Source organism: Lissotriton helveticus, chromosome 10, assembly GCF_964261635.1.
Source record: "Lissotriton helveticus chromosome 10, aLisHel1.1, whole genome shotgun sequence".
Lineage (NCBI taxonomy): Eukaryota > Metazoa > Chordata > Amphibia > Caudata > Salamandridae > Lissotriton > Lissotriton helveticus.
In genome coordinates this window covers 726,864,991-726,885,802 of record NC_136071.1, presented here as the reverse complement: position 1 = coordinate 726,885,802, position 20,812 = coordinate 726,864,991, and the positions used below count along the sequence as shown (strand labels likewise).

The window sequence follows — 20,812 nt, the reverse complement described above, 5'->3', positions numbered from 1 at the left end:
ATGCACATGAAATCAAAAATGAACAAACACTACAGGACATCAGGTGATGCACATCAGGCAATGCCAAGGCCACATACACACAGCACTGTATACCCAACAAGCAGTGTGTGCACACCAATCAGAACAGTCACACACAGACATGACTGACACAACATCAACACACACAACACAAATCAGCACAGCACAAACACAACAGCACACCCAGGAAGTGCAGCAATACCACAGCCAACACACATACATCCAACACAACAACAACAGATGCACCACTCTGGGATATAAGAAGAATCATCTTGACCGGAGCACTGGGCAGCACACACAGCTGAAGTGCACATGAGCAATCCTCACTGATTAATAGCACAAGAACACCACACATAAACCATTGGGGCAATGTCCAGAGTGGAACATCACTCTTGGCCCAAGAACTGCACCACAAAGCACAGTGTCACAAATGAAGTGATGGGGAGGCACACACACATGTAAACCAAGGGGACAGCCGACATCAAAGTTAACTGACTTGCATGTCAGTAGTAGACATGTAAGGGGTGTACCATACACAAATAGAGGGAGTGCAGACCCACAATGGGTAGGCATGAGTGGCATACATAGGGGATGGCATTACACTACACACACCATGCCATACAGGAGGATAAAAAGGCACCATGTGCCTGCAATGCATGAGAAACACAACTGCAGCGGCAGTGTGGAGCAGCAGGGCTACACAGTCTACACAAACACTCAAGACACATAGATGGTCAAACAAACACAACCCAGATGTGCAAGTCACACACTTTGCACACACATAAGTGACTAAAACAACAAGGAAGGAGGAGTCAGACAGAACAGCATGGATACACCAACACACTGGACAGTGCACAACAGACAACTCACACATGTGCATACAACCATATCCACAGGTTAGAACAATCCAAACAACAGGCACACAACTCCTGGGTGGCACAAGTGTGTCTTTCACAATCCAGGGACACACACATCAACACCTCCTACAAAGTCACACCCTTCACACTGCACACCTCTTGACTACCCAAGAGCACACATCTCATGTAGGCCATGGTACCAGGACTAGATCCCCCTCTAAATACGGGTTGGTATTTGCAAGTAAAATTTCCCAATCTCTCAGATTAAGCTTGGACCAGTTGTGCCCTGTATTGGCCTTATGCAATCTGCTGGCTTCTGTATTACGTTTACCGAAGCAAAGATGTATTAACTTATGGTCCGACCAGAGAATCTTGATTGGAACTCCTACTGTTAGGTCTGGAGAGTTGGAAAGGATGGGATCTAATAAATGATCTTGATTGTGGGTAGAAGAGTCAAGTCACTTTTTTTGTTATACAAGTGCAAATTTAGGTCTCCTAGGGTAGAGAAGTTGACAGGTTGTAAACTGTACTCTGCAACAATTTCTGGAAGGGCATGGAGGGGTCTGTGGGGGCTATATATGAGAAGCCCTAAGAAGGTGGAGGTAGGTGCCAATTCTAGCATGAAACGTAAACACTTATACCCCGGGAGCATTAAAGGTTCAAAATTTGCCTTTATTTCTTCTTTATAAATGAGGGGTAGGCTTCCTCCTCTCTTCCATCTCATTTCTAGCTATCGCATAGCCTGTTAGGAAGGGTCATCACTATGTCTGAAATATGTTCCTCCTACAACCAATTCTCACTAAGCAACAGGGCTGTGGGATTTCTACATCCAAAAAAGTGGACATTTTCATTCTGTGTTTGGGGAGGGACCTATAGTTTAAAACAAGAATTTCCAAATGTTTTCCTTGTGAACACACTTATGTAAATTATCAGGTTCTATAGGTTTTATGGATTTCATTAGGTCCCATTCACATACCCTAAATATTAACTGCTTGTCGGTGGGGTTCCAACTGGGGGCATATGGCTTACTTGTAGCCAAATTACATTTTTTGAATTCATTTGTTGTTTATCTGGTTAAACTTTTGCCCATACAGACAGGGAGTCTGGCCACCGGTACCTTATGGGACAAGCGCAGAAGGGCTTGCCTTTTGCACTTGATCTGCCCTGTCCACACTCCGGAGCATATAAAGAATCTGGGCTGGGCAAATTAATGGCTGGAGCGGTAGAAACGATGGCACCCAAGACTGGAACAGGTGAGACACTGAACACTCCCCAACCTGAACTAAAAAGTATTTCCCTATCCCTACAAGTTCATTTAAAATGAGTGGCAAATGTGGTCAGAATGAAAGCTTATTAGAATTGGGAGATTAAAATAGCAAATGTTTTTGCAGCAGTACACAAAGGTTTCTCCCCTCTATTCTCACGACTGCACTCCTGGGCACATTAAGTTGCTGGGCCAGGTGAACGAATGACTGAAGCGGCAACAAAGATGGCACCCAAAATTGGTACAGGTGAGGCACTGAACACAGCCCGCCGTGAACTAAAAAGTATCTCCCTTTCCCTAGAAGTTCATTTAAAATGAGTTAAGAAAATACGGTCAGAATAAAAGCTTATTAGAATTGGGAGGTTAAAATACTTAGGGGCCCATTAGGATGTCGGGCGGATTGCCCCCGCCAGTTGATGGTAGCCACCGCCAGCCTGGCGGGGGCAATCCGCCCGACATCCTTCCCTGAATCCCCCCACGCCATATTACAATGGCGGGGGGACCGCAGTGGAGAAAAACACCGCCCGCCACTTTTCCGCACCGGTCGCCTTGCGGCCGGTGCGGAAAATGTTTAATATGGTGGCGGTGTCTATTAGACACCGCCAGCCATATTACAATGGGCTTTGGTAGATGCCTTTCCGTGGTCTTCACTCTGGGGGCCCCCTGCGTGCCCCCAGAGTGAAGGAGGGGTGGGAATTGCACATGGGGGGGTACCTGTGGTACCCCCCTTCATTTGCATAAACAAAGCGGCAGGCACCGCGCGGTGCCTGCCGCTTTGTTTATGCAAATGCTGAAAAGCATTTCTAGCATTGTGGCGGGCGGTGCAGAGAGCACCGCCCGCCACAATGCTAGAAATGCAGGATGTGCCCACCACAGTGGCGGGCACATCCTAATGCCACCCCTGGGACCCCCGCCCTTATGGCGGGCGGTCCCAAACCCCGTTAGGATGACGGGCGGACAAAGTCCGCCCGTCATCCTAATGACCCCCTAAATGTTTTTGCAGCAGTGCACAAAGGTTTCTACCCTCTGTTCTCGCATCTGTGCTCCTGGGCACATTAAGTTGCCGGGCCAGGTGAACAAACAGCTGGAGCGGCAACATAGATGGCATCCAAAATTGAAACAGATGAGGCACTGAACACGGCCCGCCCTGAACTAAAAAGTATTTCCCTTTCCCTACAAGTTAATTTAAAAGGAGAAAAAATGTGGTCAGAATAAAAGCTTATTAAATTCAGAGATTAAAACACCAAATGTTTTAACAGCAGTACACAAAGGTTTCTCCCCACTGCTCTTGGGTCCGTACTCTGGAGCACATTAGGTAGCCGGGCCAGGTGAGCAAACAACTGGAGCGGTTACAAAGATGATGCCGAAAAGTGGTACAGGTGAGGCACTCTGAACTAAAAAGTATTCACTTTGCCTACAAGTTCATTTAAAAATAGTAAAAAATGCTGTCAGAATAAAAGCTTATTAGAATTGGGAGATTAAAATACCAAATGTTTTAGCAACTGTACATGAAGATTTATCCCCTCCCTCTACAAGTAGTGACCACAATCCTAGTCAAGGAAAGGTAAATACACACTTAAAGATAACCTATGCTCACCCTATAGTAGCTTGGCACAGAGCACGCATGCTTATCTAAAGAGGTATTGTGTAAAGTATTTGAGCAACACACACACATAGTAACACAATGAAAACACTACAAAAAGACTTCACACAGGTTTAGAAAAATAGAGAATAATATTATGAGAAAATCAAGACAAAACGAGAAAAATCCAATAAATAGAACAGGAGATAGGAATTTTAAATATTAAACCAAAAATTAGTGCTTAGAAGTCAATAACGCTAAAAGGGTAATTGAGGTCATGCCAGACTGGGGTAAATCCAAAGTTCAGATAGAATGCTATGGAAGGCAGGCTGGCTATTGGATTCAGACAAGTACCGCTAACAAAGTATCTTGGATGGAGCAAGTGTCAATGTCGAGAGCCCGATGTATCGCCGAGCCCTGTTGAGATGCAGGCACTGTTTCGTCATTGAGCCATGCAGATCATCTTCGAGCCAAGCCAGTTGTAGAACCGCTGTCATTAGGCAACTGCTGCACTGGCATGAAGGTAGATGCATCTGATTGCTTCTGCTTCTCAAGGATGCTTCTGCTTTGACGTCAATGTAGAAAAAGCTGCAAAAACCCACCTCTCAGGCCCAGGACTGGAGGGGCATCTCAGGCAAGGGTAGGACTCACAGACGGCAGAGTCCAGAAGCAGCAGACTTACAAAAAGTCTTAGCTGGCCCTGAGACTTCAGAAACAGGGGGTACACCAGCAAGACCTTGCAGTCACTCTGGTTTCAAGTGAAATGGAATGAGAAAAACAAGGACCCCCTGTGTAGTAGTGCAAACAGACTCTTAGGGCAGGGTAAGTAAATTATGTGAAAAAATTCCTAGGCCGTCTAACGAGTAGGCAAACAATCGATCTGACCCAATAGCAAAAGGAACATTCAAGAAGTAAATTTATAAAACAAACATACTTTTAATTAACATGGTAAAAGTCATATAGGGGCCTGAACAAAATTCAGACTATATGACGAGGTTTTACAAATATCGTAACATATACATATAATAATCAAAACATATACATTTAATGCATAAAATTTTAAAAGATTTTTTTTTTTAACAATTCAATAAAAAAGACACCCTGAATCATAAGTGGTGCCTAAAGTGCAATGGCATCATCATATAGTCTGAATTTTGTTCAGGCCCCTATATGACTTTTACCATGTTAATTAAAAGTATGTTTGTTTTATAAATTTACTTCTTGAATGTTCCTTTTGCTATTGGGTCAGATCGATTGTTTGCCTACTCGTTAGACGGCCTAGGAATTTTTTCACATAATTCAAGTGAAATGGATCCAGTCCTTGTCCTCAACAGGGCAGAGATCAGCAGGTAGCAGGGGAGCTCAGAACAGCAGCGAAGCAGTTCCTTAGAGAGTCAGTCAAGCAGAGTAGTAATCATTGTAGCACAACAGTCCTTACTCCTGGCAGAGTTCTTCACAGATCCAGTAGTGTACTGTCTTAGTAGGGTCGGAGCCCTAGTACTTATACCCAAAGGTTCCTTTGAAGTGAGCCTGACTTCAAAGCAGCTCATTGAAGTGCACATGTCCCCTCACATCCCAGACCTGTCTGCCAGGCTATCTGTGTGGGTTAATCAGCCTTTGTATGGGATACAGAACACTGCCTATTCAGAATGCAGATGAGTCCTCTGTAACACCCACCCTTCCTGTGTTTGTGGCTGTTAGACCCGTCTGCTTCTGAGAGTCCCCTCACCACTATGATTTCTTTTGTTCCCCTGTACCTCCCAAAATTTGTCGTTTTTTATTTGTCTACCAGGACTTTTTATGTCTTGTCTCATGGGGTTAGATGTTCCTTGATGCCCAGTTGCTCACAAGGTTTGTGGCACCTATTTACAAGGCGCCTGGCCCAAACCTGTGGCATTACAAACTGGGGTTGTCAACCTGTATAAATGAACCTAAAATGGTGGACACCATTTTTCCTCATGTGAAGTGACTCCCATTGGAGCCTTCATGAACCCTGGCCTTTTGAGGTTTTGGCGCCCTTTGTTTGGCACGCGTTTCTGACAGGAATTCCTTTATTTTCCTCATTTACACAAAATGGCTGCTCTAGAACCCCAGTACGGTGGCTGTGAGTGTCCTAAATACCCCTCAAGAGTGCCATGTCATTGTCACAGCCAGAGAAGGTTCTAGAACCTTCTGGCTCGTGCCAGTACCCCAGGGCACTGGCTATATAAGGCCCAGTCCCTGGCGGCCATTTTAGAAGATGATGAAGATTGTTCAGACTAGAGAAGGAGATTAAGAGATTCCAGACTTGACACCAGATTGACACCTGCCCTGTTGACCCCTGAGGTGGCTGGTAGCGCAGGCAGTAGAGCAGCAAAGGGTTGCTGGCGTTGTGTCTGACTGGCGTTCCAGTCAGCTACGTGAGAAGTGATCTAGCGCCTACAGCGCCTGCCCAGCGAGTACCTCATTGCCCCCAAAAGACTGTGGCCAGATTTGTGTGCCTCCCCGCCCCCCCGGTGGTGAACTGTGATCGATTTATCGAGTCGCGAGGCGAGAGCAAGTTCGCCGCGACCGCGATCGTCAGCTGTGCCCCCTTCGCGACAGGTGCCTCTAGAGGGGAGCTCGGACGTCTCCGAGCCCCACCAGCGTAGAGCGCTTCCTGCGCAGATTGAAGGTGAGGTGGTGCGCCGGGGCGGGGAAAGGACGGCCTTCGTTGGGCGGGACTAGCGTCTCTGCCACCCCCCAGTGACCCGGGAGATGTAGCTCTGGGCGGGAACCACCCTGTATACGGAAGTCGGAGGGAGGTCCGTGGAGCCCCTGAGAGCCCCGTCGCTAACGAGAGAAGTGCTGTGCCCGACTGAATCGTATTTTGATTGCAGCCGATGTGAGGCGGGCCGTAGTGAATGCAGCGTTGTGAAGGAACTGTGAACCGGCATTCATTTGACTGTGCGCGAAGGTTGTGTGACCTCTCCGGCAGCCCGTTCGTCAGTCTAAAGACTTTGAACTGGTGCCGCCTGTGCTCAAGTGGTGCTAAAGCCCGTAGGCGCGCATAGACTTCACCGGCAAAAGCAGAGATCCTATCCTGGTGACCGTCGAGTGCAAATGATGTATTTACTGTGTTTCCTTGCCTTTTAAATATACGCGCATACGCCCTGAATGATCATTAAAGAGTCCCAAACCTTATTTTGCGCTCAGAGAAGCCGTATACCTGGTCATTGAAAACTGCATAAACTGTAAGAGTTATCTTTCCCAATTGAAACGTATTGCAGATGTAATGATTCTAAAGTATTTAATTGATGGCAGCGATACTAGAAGAAACATGTGGTTGTTTATTTAAATGAACCAATATTCATTCTGATATTTATTCTGATATTTATTCTGATATTTATTCTGATATTTATTCTGATACTCATCCCTGAAGTTATTCTATTTATTAATACTATTTATTACCAGAACTGTATGACCAAAAGAAATGTATATGTGCTTTCCCAGTCAACCCTATTTACAACAAATAACTTTTATATAAAGGAATCGTATTTTTCTAAAGCAGTGGTGTGGTGTCCTTCTTTTTGGTGTGGATGTACAAGGAGTTATTATTGGGTCAGAGCCGGCTTAACACTACAGCCTTCACTTGCCTTGTCACTTGAGCCAAGCTACCCCCTTTGTGCTGGGCTTGCCCATCGCAGGTCCAACATAAAATTGGTGCTCAGCGGGTGGGATTGCGAGCCGTGCTTGTTTTGTACCCCATAATAATTCAGTGTGCACCACAGGTACACACCCGGAGTGTTCTCCTAGCGGCCCTCATATTCAACGTTTTGTTTTTTCCCAAATTCTTTACTGGAGGTGGGTGGAAGTGACCCTCAAAGTTCTTATCCTGGTCACCTACTTCGGGGTGGTAGTCCACACTTTTCACTGACAAGATGGAATTCGAAATGTCAGAGCTGGAGACCTATACTGTGGCACAGCTCAAGGATTTCTGTCAGGAGGGGAGTGTTTGTCAGGCGAGGGGCCAAAAGAGAGGAGCTCCGTACTAGTCTGCGAGCATGGGTGGAAGCACACACGGAGGGAACGGTGGAGGAGGAGGAATCGGACAGAGGTACTGTCATTGATAGGACTGCGGAATGTCCCCCGGGGGTGGGTGAGATGTCAATCAGCCCCAAGGCAACCTCACGGGAGGGCAGCAGTGTGTCATCGAGAGGGTTGTCAGAAACCGAGTTAGCTGACAGGAGAGAGGAAAGACTGTTAAGGTGGGAAATAGCAAAAATGGAGTTGGAAGAAAGGAGGGAAGGGAGGAGGTTGGAACATGAGTCCAAGCTGGAGAGGGAAAGGAAAAGGATGGAACACAAGTTCAAGCTACGAGAACTCGAATTCCAGGCCCCTAACATCACTCCGAAGGGTGTCGAGTCAAAGGAATTTGCCAGGGAGCCCAGGCCCCATGTACCCAAGGACGTAGTCGCCAATTATACCGCTGGAGACGACATAGCCAAGTGGCTGGCAGCCTATGAGGTCTCCTTAAGAGCCCATGGGATCCATGAGAAGCATTGGGGTGGTGGATTATACCGGTACATGCCTCCGACAGGTAGGGATGCCCTATTGGCCCTAGACCGGGAGGAACAGGTTAATTACCCCGCCATGAAGGTGGCGCTCATCAGGAAGTTTGGGTTGACCCCCGAGAAATACCGGCAAAGGTTTAGGGGCAGCCACAAGCTGAGCTCACAGAATTGGGTTGACTTCCTGGATTTTGCTAAGAAAGCCCTGGATGGGTGGGTCCAAGGTAATGAGGTGGAGGACTATCGAGGGTTGTATGACCTGATACTCAAGGAACATCTACTCGAGAAATGTCTTCCCGAGCTGAGGCAACACCTGGTAGACAGCAAACTTACTTGCCCCCGTAAGCTTGCTGAGGAGGCGGGCATTTGGGCAAGTACCCGAGTGTCCACGAAGGGGGCGGGAGGAGATTCTCAGAAGTCCGGACAGGGCGCTCCCCAGAAGAAAGAGGGGGGAGATAACAAGAAGCAGGAGTTCTCCAAAGGCCCCCAAAATACCTTTAAGGGGAAAAGTTTCTTCTCCACTTCTAAGGCTAACCCGCAGAAGAACTCTAATCCTGGCCAGAGTCAGCAGCCAAGGGTTATCCATTGCTATGAGTGCGGTGGTATTGGACATTATAAGGGAGATGTGAAATGCCCAAAGAGACCACCCCCTCCCACTGGAGGAAAGGCCCCGGGAGTCGCTAGTGTAGCGCTCGGGGAGGAGATGCCCTTAGTTAAGGGGGGGGAGTGGGCGGGTGTCACCTTAGTGTCCCTGGGTGATCGGGAGGTGGTTCCAAAGATCCAGGTGCCCCCAAATACTACCAAGTATGGGCAATGGGTCACCATCAATGGCCATAGAGGGGAAGCCTAGAGAGATACAGGAGCCAGTATGACTATGGTAAGGAGTCATCTGGTGTCCTCAGAGCAGGTGATTCCAGGCGTACTTCATCCAGCCGCGATGGCTGACGGCAGAATGGGCCACTATCCTGTGGCCGAGGTTCCCTTTGAGTGGGGAGGGGTTGCAGGTTCACTTCGAGTTGCCGTAAGCCCCGCCGTGCCAGTCGATTGTCTGCTGGGCAATGATATGGAGCACAATGCTTGGAAGGAGGTGGAATACCGGACTCATACTGAGATGCTGGGTACACCTGATTGGGCCTGTGTGAGTACCAGGTCTGCGGCTGCTCGGGAGGAGAAGTCGCGTGGGTTGGAGCCTGGAACAATGGCCCACCCAGCTGCTGATGAGGGAACATTTCGAGGACAGGAGGAGCCTGCCTCGATGTCCATGCCCCGTGAGACGGATAGGCCACCTGTGGAGGTGGACCCGGAGTCCGCGGAGGAGGACATGGTTCCGTTGGAGGACTTGCCTATCCCCGCTGAGTGGCGAGTGGAAGGAGGACCATCCAGGGAGGAACTGAGCAAGGGACAAAGGGAATGTCCCACCCTCGAGGGTCTGAGGCAACAGGCTGAAGCCCAGGCAGCAGGTAACGAGTCTGGGAACTATTGTGTTTACTGGGAGGATGGTCTCCTCTACAGTGAACCCAGGGCGCCAGTGCACGGATGTCACGGGCCCTGGTAGTCCCACAGTGTTACCGAGCCTTCCTATTAGAGTTGGCTCATGAGATTCCCTTGGCAGGACACTTGAGTCAGGACAAGACCTTTGCCCGGCTTGTCCCCCACTTTTATTGGCCTCGAATGAGGGTGGCGTCCGACACATACTGTCGGTCGTGCGTGTCATGCCAAGCCAGTGGGAAAACAGGGACGAAGCTGAAGGCTCCCCTGGAACCACTTCTCGTCGTTGGCACCCCCTTTGAAAGGGTGGGCATCGACATTGCTGGGCCCCTAGATCCACCTACATCATCCGGTCACAGGTTTATCCTGGTCCTGGTGGATCACGCCACAAGGTATCCAGAGGCAATTCCTCTGAGAACCATTACTGCACCAGTAGTGGCCAAGGCCCTGATGGGGATCTTTACCCGAGTGGGATTCCCCAAGGAAGTTGTGTCTGACAGGGGGACCAACTTCCTGTCAGCATATATGCGGGCCATGTGGAAGGAGTGTGGAGTGACTTACAGGTTCACCACTCCTTATCACCCACAGACCAATGGCCTTATGGAAAGGATCAACCAAACCTTGAAGGGTATGATCAGAAGTCTACCCGAAAGCCTGCGGAGGAAATGGGACGTCCTCCTACCCTGTTTGCTCTTTTCCTACAGGGAAGTGCCGCAAAAGGGAGTGGGCTTCAGCCCCTTCAAGCTTTTGTACGGGCACCCTGTACGTGGACCTCTCAGCCTGGTGAGGGACTCCTGGGAAAAATCTCCCCAGAAAGTTCCCCAGGATGTGGTGAGCTACATGCTGGCCTTCCGAAGCCAAATGGCTAAGTTGTGGAAGCAAGCTTCTGACAACTTGGGAGCCAGTCAGGCAGTCATGAAAGCGTGGTATGACCACAACGCTCACCCAGTGGAGTTGGAGCCTGGCCAGAAGGTGTGGGTGATGGAGCCTGGAGAGCTGAGTGCCCTCCAGGACCGTTGGACAGGCCCCTATGAGGTATTGGAGAAGAAGGGCAAGTCTACCTATCTGGTGGACGTAAAGACCCCTCGGCATCCGCATCGGGTGTTACATGCCAATCGCCTCAAGCCTCACTACGAGAGGCCCGAAGTCATGTTGGTTATGGTGACTGACGGATCGGAGGAAGAGGACACGGAGCCTCTCCCCGACCTTTTTGCGTCTCAAGAAAAGGATGGGTCAGTGGAGGGAGTGAAACTCTCGCCAACCCTGACTCCTGAGCAGCAGGAGGAATGTCGCCAGGTCTTGGGGTCATTCGCTCCTCTGTTCTCCCTTGTCCCGGGTAAGACCCACCTGTGTACCCATGACGTGGACACAGGGGACAGCCCACCTGTAAAGTCAAAGTCTTACCGGCTGTCTGACAAGGTGAAGGCCAGTATCCAAAGCAAAGTAGCTAAGATGCTGGAGCTAGGAGTCATCGAACCTTCAAGTAGCCCTTGGTCTAGCCCAGTGGTGTTAGTTCCTAAAGCTGCCCCACCTGGCACCACACCAGAATTGAGATTCTGTGTGGACTACCGAGGACTAAATTCGGTAACCAAAACGGATGCTCTTCTGATCCCTCCGGCGGATAAATTGATTGACCGGTTGGGAGCTGCCCAATATCTCAGTACCATTGACCTTACTGCAGGGTACTGGCAGATTCCCATGACTGATGGAGCCAAGGAAAGGTCAGCCTTCTCCACACCTGATGGACACTACCAGTTCTGCGTCATGCCCTTTGGGCTCAAGAAAGCTCCTGCCACTATTCAGCGGCTGGTGAACACGATCCTCACCGGGATGGAGTCATTCTCTGCTGCTTACTTGGATGACATCGCTGTCTTCAGTAACAGTTGGGAGGATCATTTGCAGCATTTGCAAGCCGTTCTCCAGGCCCTGGAACGGGCTGGCTTGACGATCAAGGCCAGCAAATGTCAGATTGGACAGGGGTCGGTAGTGTACTTAGGACACTTGGTGGGCCGGGGAACGGTGCAGCCCCTTCAGGCAAAGATTGAGGCAATCATGGCCTGGAAACCCCCCAAGACCCAGACTGAGGTCCGAGCCTTCCTGGGCCTCACAGGTTACTACAGACGATTCGTGAATGGCACTATCGTGGCACCCCTTACAGAACTCACGGCCAAAAAGCAACCCAGGAGAGTCATTTGGACGGAGGCTTGCCAGCGAGCCTTCGACACTCTGAAACAAGCATTGTGTAAAGCTCCAGTCCTGAAGGCTCCAGATTTTTCAAAAGAGTTAATTGTCCAGACAGATGCATCCGACATTGGCATTGGGGCGGTGCTATCGCAACTCAATGAAGAGGGTCTGGATCAACCCATGGTCTTTCTGTCACGAAGACTGCTTCCCCGGGAACAGAGGTGGAGTACCATCGAGCGGGAAGCCTTTGTGGTGGTCTGGGCACTGAAGAAGCTGCGACCATATTTGTTTGGTTCACACTTCCTTGTTCAGACAGACCACTGACCCCTTCGTTGGCTCATGCAAATGAAGGGGGAAAATCCCAAACTGTTGAGGTGGTCTATCTCCCTACAGGGAATGGACTTTCGGGTGGAACACCGGCCCGGAGTTGACCACGCCAATGCAGACGGTCTCTCCAGGTATTTCCGCCTTAGTGTTGAGGACTCCCAAGGGGTTGGGTAGCTCTCCCCACTTTCAGCTGGGGGGGACGCGTGTTAGACCCGTCTGCTTCTGAGAGTCCTCTCACCACTATGATTTCTTTTGTTCCCCTGTACCTCCCAAAATTTGTCGTTTTTTATTTGTCTACCAGGACTTTTTATGTGTTGTCTCATGGGGTTAGATGTTCCTTGATGCCCAGTTGCTCACAAGGTTTGTGGCACCTATTTACAAGGCGCCTGGCCCAAACCTGTGGCATTACAAACTGGGGTTGTCAACCTGTATAAATGAACCTAAAATGGTGGACACCCTTTTTCCTCATGTGAAGTGACTCCCAATGGAGCCTTCATGAACCCTGGCCTTTTGAGGTTTTGGCGCCCTTTGTTTGGCGCGCGTTTCTGACAGGAATTCCTTTATTTTCCTCATTTACACAAAATGGCTGCTCTAGAACCCCAGTACGGTGGCTGTGAGTGTCCTAAATACCCCTCAAGAGTGCCATGTCATTGTCACAGCCAGAGAAGGTTCTAGAACCTTCTGGCTCGTGCCAGTACCCCAGGGCACTGGCTATATAAGGCCCAGCAACCTGGCGGCCATTTTAGAAGATGATGAAGATTGTTCAGACTAGAGAAGGAGATTAAGAGATTCCAGACTTGACACCAGATTGACACCTGCCCTGTTGACCCCTGAGGTGGCTGGTAGCGCAGGCAGTAGAGCAGCAAAGGGTTGCTGGCGTTGTGTCTGACTGGCGTTCCAGTCAGCTACGTGAGAAGTGATCTAGCGCCTACAGCGCCTGCCCAGCGAGTACCTCATTGCCCCCAAAAGACTGTGGCCAGATTCGTGTGCCTCCCTGCCCCCCCGGTGGTGAACTGTGATCGATTTATCGAGTCGCGAGGCGAGAGCAAGTTCGCCGCGACCGCGATCGTCAGCTGTGCCCCCTTCGCGACAGGTGCCTCTAGAGGGGAGCTCGGACGTCTCCGAGCCCCACCAGCGTAGAGCGCTTCCTGCGCAGATTGAAGGTGAGGTGGTGCGCCGGGCGGGGAAATGCCGGCCTTCGTTGGGCGGGACTAGCATCTCTGCCACCCCCCAGTGACCCGGGAGCTGTAGCTGTGGGCGGGAACCACCCTGTATACGGAAGTCGGAGGGAGGTCCGTGGAGCCCCTGAGAGCCCCGTCGCTAACGAGAGAAGTGCTGTGCCCGACTGAATCGTATTTTGATTGCAGCCGATGTGAGGCGGGCCGTAGTGAATGCAGCGTTGTGAAGGAACTGTGAACCGGCATTCATTTGACTGTGCGCGAAGGTTGTGTGACCTCTCCGGCAGCCCGTTCGTCAGTCTAAAGACTTTGAACTGGTGCCGCCTGTGCTCAAGTGGCGCTAAAGCCCGTAGGCGCGCATAGACTTCACCGGCAAAAGCAGAGATCCTATCCTGGTGACCGCCGAGTGCAAATGATGTATTTACTGTGTTTCCTTGCCTTTTAGATATACGCGCATACGCCCTGAATGATCATTAAAGAGTCCCAAACCTTATTTTGTGCTCAGAGAAGCCGTATACCTGGTCATTGAAAACCGCATAAACTGTAAGAGTTATCTTTCCCATTTGAAACGTATTGCAGATGTAATGATTCTAAAGTATTTAATTGGTGGCAGCGATACCAGAAGAAACATGTGGTTGTTTATTTAAATGAACCAATATTCATTCTGATATTTATTCTGATATTTATTCTGATATTTATTATGATATTTATTCTGATATTTATTGTGATACTCATCCCTGAAGTTATTCTATTTATTAATACTATTTATTACCAGAACTGTATGACCAAAAGAAATGTATATGTGCTTTCCCAGTCAACCCTATTTACAACAAAGAACTTTTATATAAAGGAATCGTATTTTTCTACAGCAGTGGTGTGGTGTCCTTCTTTTTGGTGTGGATGTACAAGGAGTTATTATTGGGTCAGAGCCGGCTTAACACTACAGCCTTCACTTGCCTTGTCACTTGAGCCAAGCTACCCCCTTTGTGCTGGGCTTGCCCATTGCAGGTCCAACAGTGGCTATCTAGAGAGACTGCACAAAGAGCAGCTGTCACCCACCCTGGATGTGTATTGAAGACTGGCTGCAAGGTACAAAGAGCATTATGAGCAGAGAAAAGTTTACTTTCTAAAAGTGACATTTGTAAAATAGTAATATTAAATCCACCATTACCACTGAAGATGATTTATCATTACCATTCCAAAGATATGAAACATGATTTAGCTTCTCATTTCTAATCAGGAATTACAGCTTAAACGTGTTTTAAGGAATTCCGAATGCTAACTTATGAGAGGAATACACAGTAGTGAAAAATTAATTTAGCTTTTTGTCACTACCATTACATGTAAAATATAAAAGTATATGTCCTAACTTTTAGTTGCACAGCACCGTTCCCATAGGTCTACCTAGGGCCTAATGGGAGTTTATGGTTTAGCAAGTGGTTTTATATGCCAAGTCAAAGTGGCAGTAAACTGCACACACAGACCTTGTAATGGCAGGCCTGAGAAAGATTTGAAAGCCTACTTCTGTAGGTGACACGCTAGTAGCATTTAAATTTCAGGCCCCGGGTATGTTGTATACCACTTTACAAGGGACTTATCAGTTAACTAAATATGGCAATTATGTATACACTAATGTAACTATGTTTAGGGTAGAAGCAGATGCACTTTAACACTAGAAGTACATTAGCAAGGTAAAGTGCTCAGAGTTCTACAGTCAACAAAAGGATACAGCAAAAAGTGGAGGTAGGGATGCAAAAAGTTGGAGGAAGAACACCCTAAGGATGACAGGTCTGAAAGTATCCAAAACATATGTCCAAAAATTTAAAGCATTCCAAATAATTGCATTTTTAGTTTTTTCTTGAATATAATCAAATATCATCAAGTAAGGCTATTTTTCCAGACACAGAGAAATCTAAGGTATACACTAAAATGGGAGGTGGATAAGTGTTAAAGAAGAAAGAAACAACAGGGGTCGTATTACAGAAGTGCCACAGGGGGCTCAACCAGGTGCTTGCACCCCCTTTGTGTGCCCCCTGGGCACTCTGGTACTACAGAAGGGGCTGCAGACACTTGTGCGTCCCCTTCTGTAATACAGACTTCGCTTGCGCACATAAAGCGCTATCGCTATCATGAGAGGGCCTTGTCACATTTTTAAAGTTGCGCCTGGCACAAACAAGGAAAAAGCACTGAATTAGGATGAATGCGTTGCATCCAGGGCAACCATGAGCTTGCCTTGCCCTGGGGGCAGCTCATTCATGTGAAAAACTGAACGGTTTCTTTAAAGTGGAGGCTGCAGCGACCTGCAAGGGGATGTCTGGGGGGGTCCATGGCACTTGCTTCCCCCCTCCAGAAGACTGCAATCAGAGGGCGAACAGTGCCCCACCACTTAGGTGGCGCACTGTCAGTGCACCTTCTGACAGCTTGTTTACCTCTGTGCCTACGTCTGTAATACGGCGCGGGTACAGTGGCAAAGGGATTCCCTCATTTGCATTGGGCCATGTAAGCACCAACAAGGAAAATGTGCCCTATGTATGTCCCCAGATGGATTTATATTTATAAACATTAATAAAAATATTTATGCATATGCGTACCAGCAGTGTGTGGGCTAAATATACAGGAGAACTGAAAAATACAATTTTTTTGTCAGCTCTCTTGCATGCAGTTAGGAGGGCCACATTGGAGTCATGTGTTACAACCGATGCCTACTCCTGCGCCTCTATGATCTGGTGCCATAAAACAGTTTCCTGCAGCGGCCTCGAGGTGGCATCAGAGTTGCTCTATATACTATTGAATTGAAATAGAAGACTGAAAATATGTGACTAAAAGACAATGTAACGATTTAAAGTTAAAGTGTATTTAAACGCATAAGGCACTGATGTTTTTGTTTCTCGAGGTGAGGAGCAATCTATTAAACTAGGATTGGCAAGGCAGTCTATGGCAGTCTGGGCATGTAAAAGCAGTGTCTGACCAAAGTAATACACTCCTTTAATAAATTGTTTATTTTTTTTTAGGTTTATATAGTGCAAACTAGACCCAAAGATATCAGATATCATAGCGCTTTACATGAGCACCAGTTGTGTTACAGGCGGACACATTCATTTTTGTTGGGCACAGGGAGATTAAGTGATTTTCCCAGAATCACAGGATGTTGTGTGTCGGTGCCGAAACTCGAATCCGGTTCCTCAGCTTCGAGGTCAAGCGCTTTAGCCGTAAGGCTAAATCCTCCTCGGTTTTATTTGATTATAGCTTTAATGACCATAATAATCTATCTGATGTTCAATGGTAAGAGGATCACAGGAATTTATCTTTTTCTGTCAGATGGGATGGAGAATGAACTAGCTAAGTAACTTTATCACACACCATCCCATTTGAATCTGCCATATTTCAAGAATGCTGTCTGGAAATTGCTGCACTATTCTGAGGCATTGTTCTGGTGTCTCTACTCTGAGAAGTTCTCTGTGGAACCTTCCATCTGGGGAGAAGCAACCTTCCCTCCCTTCCCAGGTGGCACTTTCAGGAGAGCAACCTGTGCTCCCTGACAGAAACCCTGTTAGTAACAACTGCAAAAGGCTGCTTTTATCCCAGATTTTGTTGTAGTTAGTGCTGGAGTCCAAGGACTCGCCAAGATTGTTTAGATCTTTCTACATACACCCACTTACAAATGTCACCATGGGGAATGCTAAGGGCACTGGAGAGGTCATTGGCCGTTTCGACCATAAGCGAATTAGAGCTTCCACAGAAAATCATTAAAACATCATAGACATTTAGAATTTGCGATGAGTCAATGATGAGAGGTTGGAACTTTTAAGATCTTTATTTTATCACAAGGTTAGAATTTCTAATTATCTTTATTTAGTTTAGTAGGTTACAGCAAAAAGAAAATTTTTCAGTATTTCATAAAAACAGTGTCCCATAAAGAAACCCAATAATCCAACTAAAGGACTTACCTATTCTAAAATAGAACCCATGAAGAGTTTAATCGGAAAAGAGTGAATAAAGGAGATGAACCTCTCATAAAGCATAGTTCTGGAAATTCAGCCGAGTTCCCCACGGTTGCAATACCAACTATACTTTAGAAGAGTGATCTGTGCAGTAGCATTGATCACAAAATTCTTAAAATCAGTCACCTCAAGAATAGCTAAAGAAAATCAACCCTCCATAAAGAAGAGTCTCGGGACAGAAGGAAAATCCAGCATCAGGGCTACTGGAAAGGGCAAAGGAATAAAGAGATATGTCTGACTAGCTAGGAACACTCATTAATATTGTTTTCTCACACAAGTAACAACTTGATGCCCAATGAGAACAGTTCACGAGGTGGTGTTGTCAGTCATGCGATACATCTTCTTCCGATTCCAAAAGTCTGCACTATCGTCAGTAGGTTTGATACTATTTCTAATACAACTGTTACATGAGGGAAGGTTCCCATGAGAACCCTTTTACCTAAGCTAAAAGAAGCACCACAAGCTCGTTGTATAGACAAAGGCTAGTCCGCAATATAATAGCAAATATCAATGTTACTTGCCAGCAACATTTATAAACGTCTGTCAACATTTATTCTACACAATTTTAATAAGTTAATTGTATTCTAGTGGAAATGATCTAACATGGGGTGAGGAACTAAATAACATGATATTTTAGTAAGCACTTTTAAAAATGACATCAATTCTAGGCAGACACACAGAATGGTTTACTGTGAGCAAAGTTTAAAAGGAAAGCTTTTGGACCACATTACTGCACAGGCTTTGAAGTATAGTTGCCTGGTGTAAACTTTCCAAAAAACATGCATTTATTAATAAAGTATTTCTAGTAGCATCCTTCATTTCTACGTTAATGTAATTAAATATTTTTTCCTTTTTTATAGTTTGTTTACTAATATTCTAACAAAGTGCATCCACATTTTTATTTATGAGTCATTTTCTAAAGCGAGCATTTCAACAGCATTAAAACGCATCCTAAAATGCAATACTGACATGGTGATAAGTCAGTTTTCTAAATTTGTAATCAGTTGTACATAGCATTTATAGTACCAAATAACTCTTTGATGCCAGTTGACATCAAGGCACGAATCCATGCACATTTAAGATCTTCTGGTGTGGAAAATTACCAGAAGATGGCAATGGCAGTTCAGCAGAGCTGCCATATTTGGAGGTCTGTATAGTCCTGTGGTAGGCCCGCCTACTACATGATGATATGCACTAACATAGCATGTTATGTAATGAGAGCCAAAGAAATGTCACTACTGACAGGCAAGTTGAGTCAGATACTTCAGTTATGGTGTCAATAATGTATTTTTCATAGAACTGAAATGAGTTGTTTTCCTGCAGCAAAAAAGTAATATTCTTGCATCAATATTGATATCTGAAGGCCTTGCCCTCAAGCAGGCCTCAATATGGTGCTGCCAGCATACGTTGTTACAAATAAACGTCATCTGATCAATAAACTTTTTATAATTTTATTTGTAATGTTTATTGTTTAAGCTGGCTTATTTCCAAGGCAAACCTCAGAAAAAGCAGGTAGTGACTACACCAGAGAACGCTGCCTTCAACCGGCCTTCTGTGAGTATTATGTGTGCCATGCACATAGTTTGCTGCACTCTGCTGGGTAGCATCCTACCCAAAGTTATGAAAGGCTGGCAATCTGGTAACTTCTTCTAGAAAAACATCTGGGGGCTCCAGAATAATTGTGATGAGCGCAAATAGCATATTTAAAGATTCTATATCCTCACCACGATTATTTCTCTCACAAACAGCAAGTTCCACTCATAAGCTCTCTGTAAAAAAATACGTATTGTATAGAAATGATATGTGGATGACATTGTGAGCAGTGCGAGATTCCAGAAAATCTTAACTCATGACCACTGCCTGAATACACAGCTGGAGAAATGTATGACAAAAAAGTTGGAGGCAATTGTAGGTTGCAAGTTAACTGCACCTCAGTGATGTGATGATGTTCATGGTGATTCCGAACATCAGAACTAAGGACCTTATTATGAGTAGCCCAGGACACAGACCACTACTTTGCCACGGCTGGGGTTACAGATACTATGGGTACCAGTAACTTTGATTGCAAGGAAAATCTGGCCCATTACAACTTGAACCTTCGTAGTCTACGAAGAAATGAGGAATCACCAATCAGTAATTTCAGTTCACATTCCCTAAGTAATTCATCATTGTGACCCACACCCGAAGTTTAGTACTCCATTAGAAAGTACACATCTCATAATTTCGATGGCCTGGTAAATTTTGTTACCAGTCCCAAGGAAATTAAGTGATCAATTGTAATGAGGCCTAAGATGTAAGAGGTAATGATAGTATATGGTGCCTTGGATATATTTGGGGAAAAATATCCTACATTTGAAGAAATACACAGCAACTCCACAAACATATGTGATGACTGAAATGCAAAAGAATTCTTTAGAAGAAGACACCCAAAGTTAGTGCAATTGGAAATTCATTTTTGAAATCGAATGTAAATGTGTTGGAAGCGCCTGACAATTAAAAAAATCAATATGACTGATTCTAATAGTTACAATTAAAACCACTGAGCGATAGCTAACTATTATCTTTCCTTTTACTAGGCATTCCTTTTCGGAATTTTGAAAACAATTTATACATTGGGTCACAGCGTTTCGTTGATTGCCCTCACAACAGGAAGTATCATTCTTTGTGTCTACAGGTAAGCTCAAGAAGAAACATTTATTACATTTTCCAGTAATACAAGTCACTTTTTCTGCGGATTTCATGGTATTAGCAAGGCAAGTGTGATAAGAGTAAAGTTACTTCAGGATATCTGTCTGTAAAGCAGTGTGTTGAGGTCCAGTGTGTTAAAATAAAAATAATTGCTGATATTAACTTGTAAATATTTTGAATATCATGTAAGCTTGTAACGTTATTTATGCAAATGCTATCCTCCCCCTTTAACATGCTCAATTTTTAATTTCCTCACTCCCAACACCCCTCCAATGTAGAGAAATCAGATGTGCTCAGCTACATTTGCTCTATATTAATAGCAAAATATATTCTTGCGGAAATCATTCTGTTGTGTGATACATTGACCTGGAGTCAACTATAAATATTTCTGGAAATATAACAACATCTGCCAGTGCAGTGACCCTCATCATTTAAATGTACGCCCTCCAATTTCCTTTCAATCTGAAGCCATTTAGAGAGTAATTTGCTGTCCTCTTTCTCCATGGAGACCTGAGAGGGATTGGCCTTTGAGGTTACATATAGACATCTGTAAATGTACTGGAGTGACTCACCATTGATTTTATTTTCTACCTGGCTTCCTGCGAAACTGCTTTTTGAATTTTTATTTTTATTCAGTCCTCAGAAATGTAGCAATTTGACATTCAGGGTAACATCCCCAGGCCAGTGGTGCCACTT

General features: G+C 46.2%; 1 protein-coding gene across 1 annotated transcript in view; it reads left to right on the top strand.

The window, feature by feature from the left end:
- The window catches only part of VIPR2 (vasoactive intestinal peptide receptor 2), a 1,008,023-nt gene that overhangs the window by 683,594 nt on the left and 303,617 nt on the right, over nt 1-20,812 (top strand). The window contains exon 5 of the mRNA XM_078663279.1: nt 20,005-20,102. Within this exon, the coding sequence (XP_078519405.1) occupies nt 20,005-20,102 (98 nt within the window). The remainder of the gene's footprint in view (nt 1-20,004; nt 20,103-20,812) is intronic.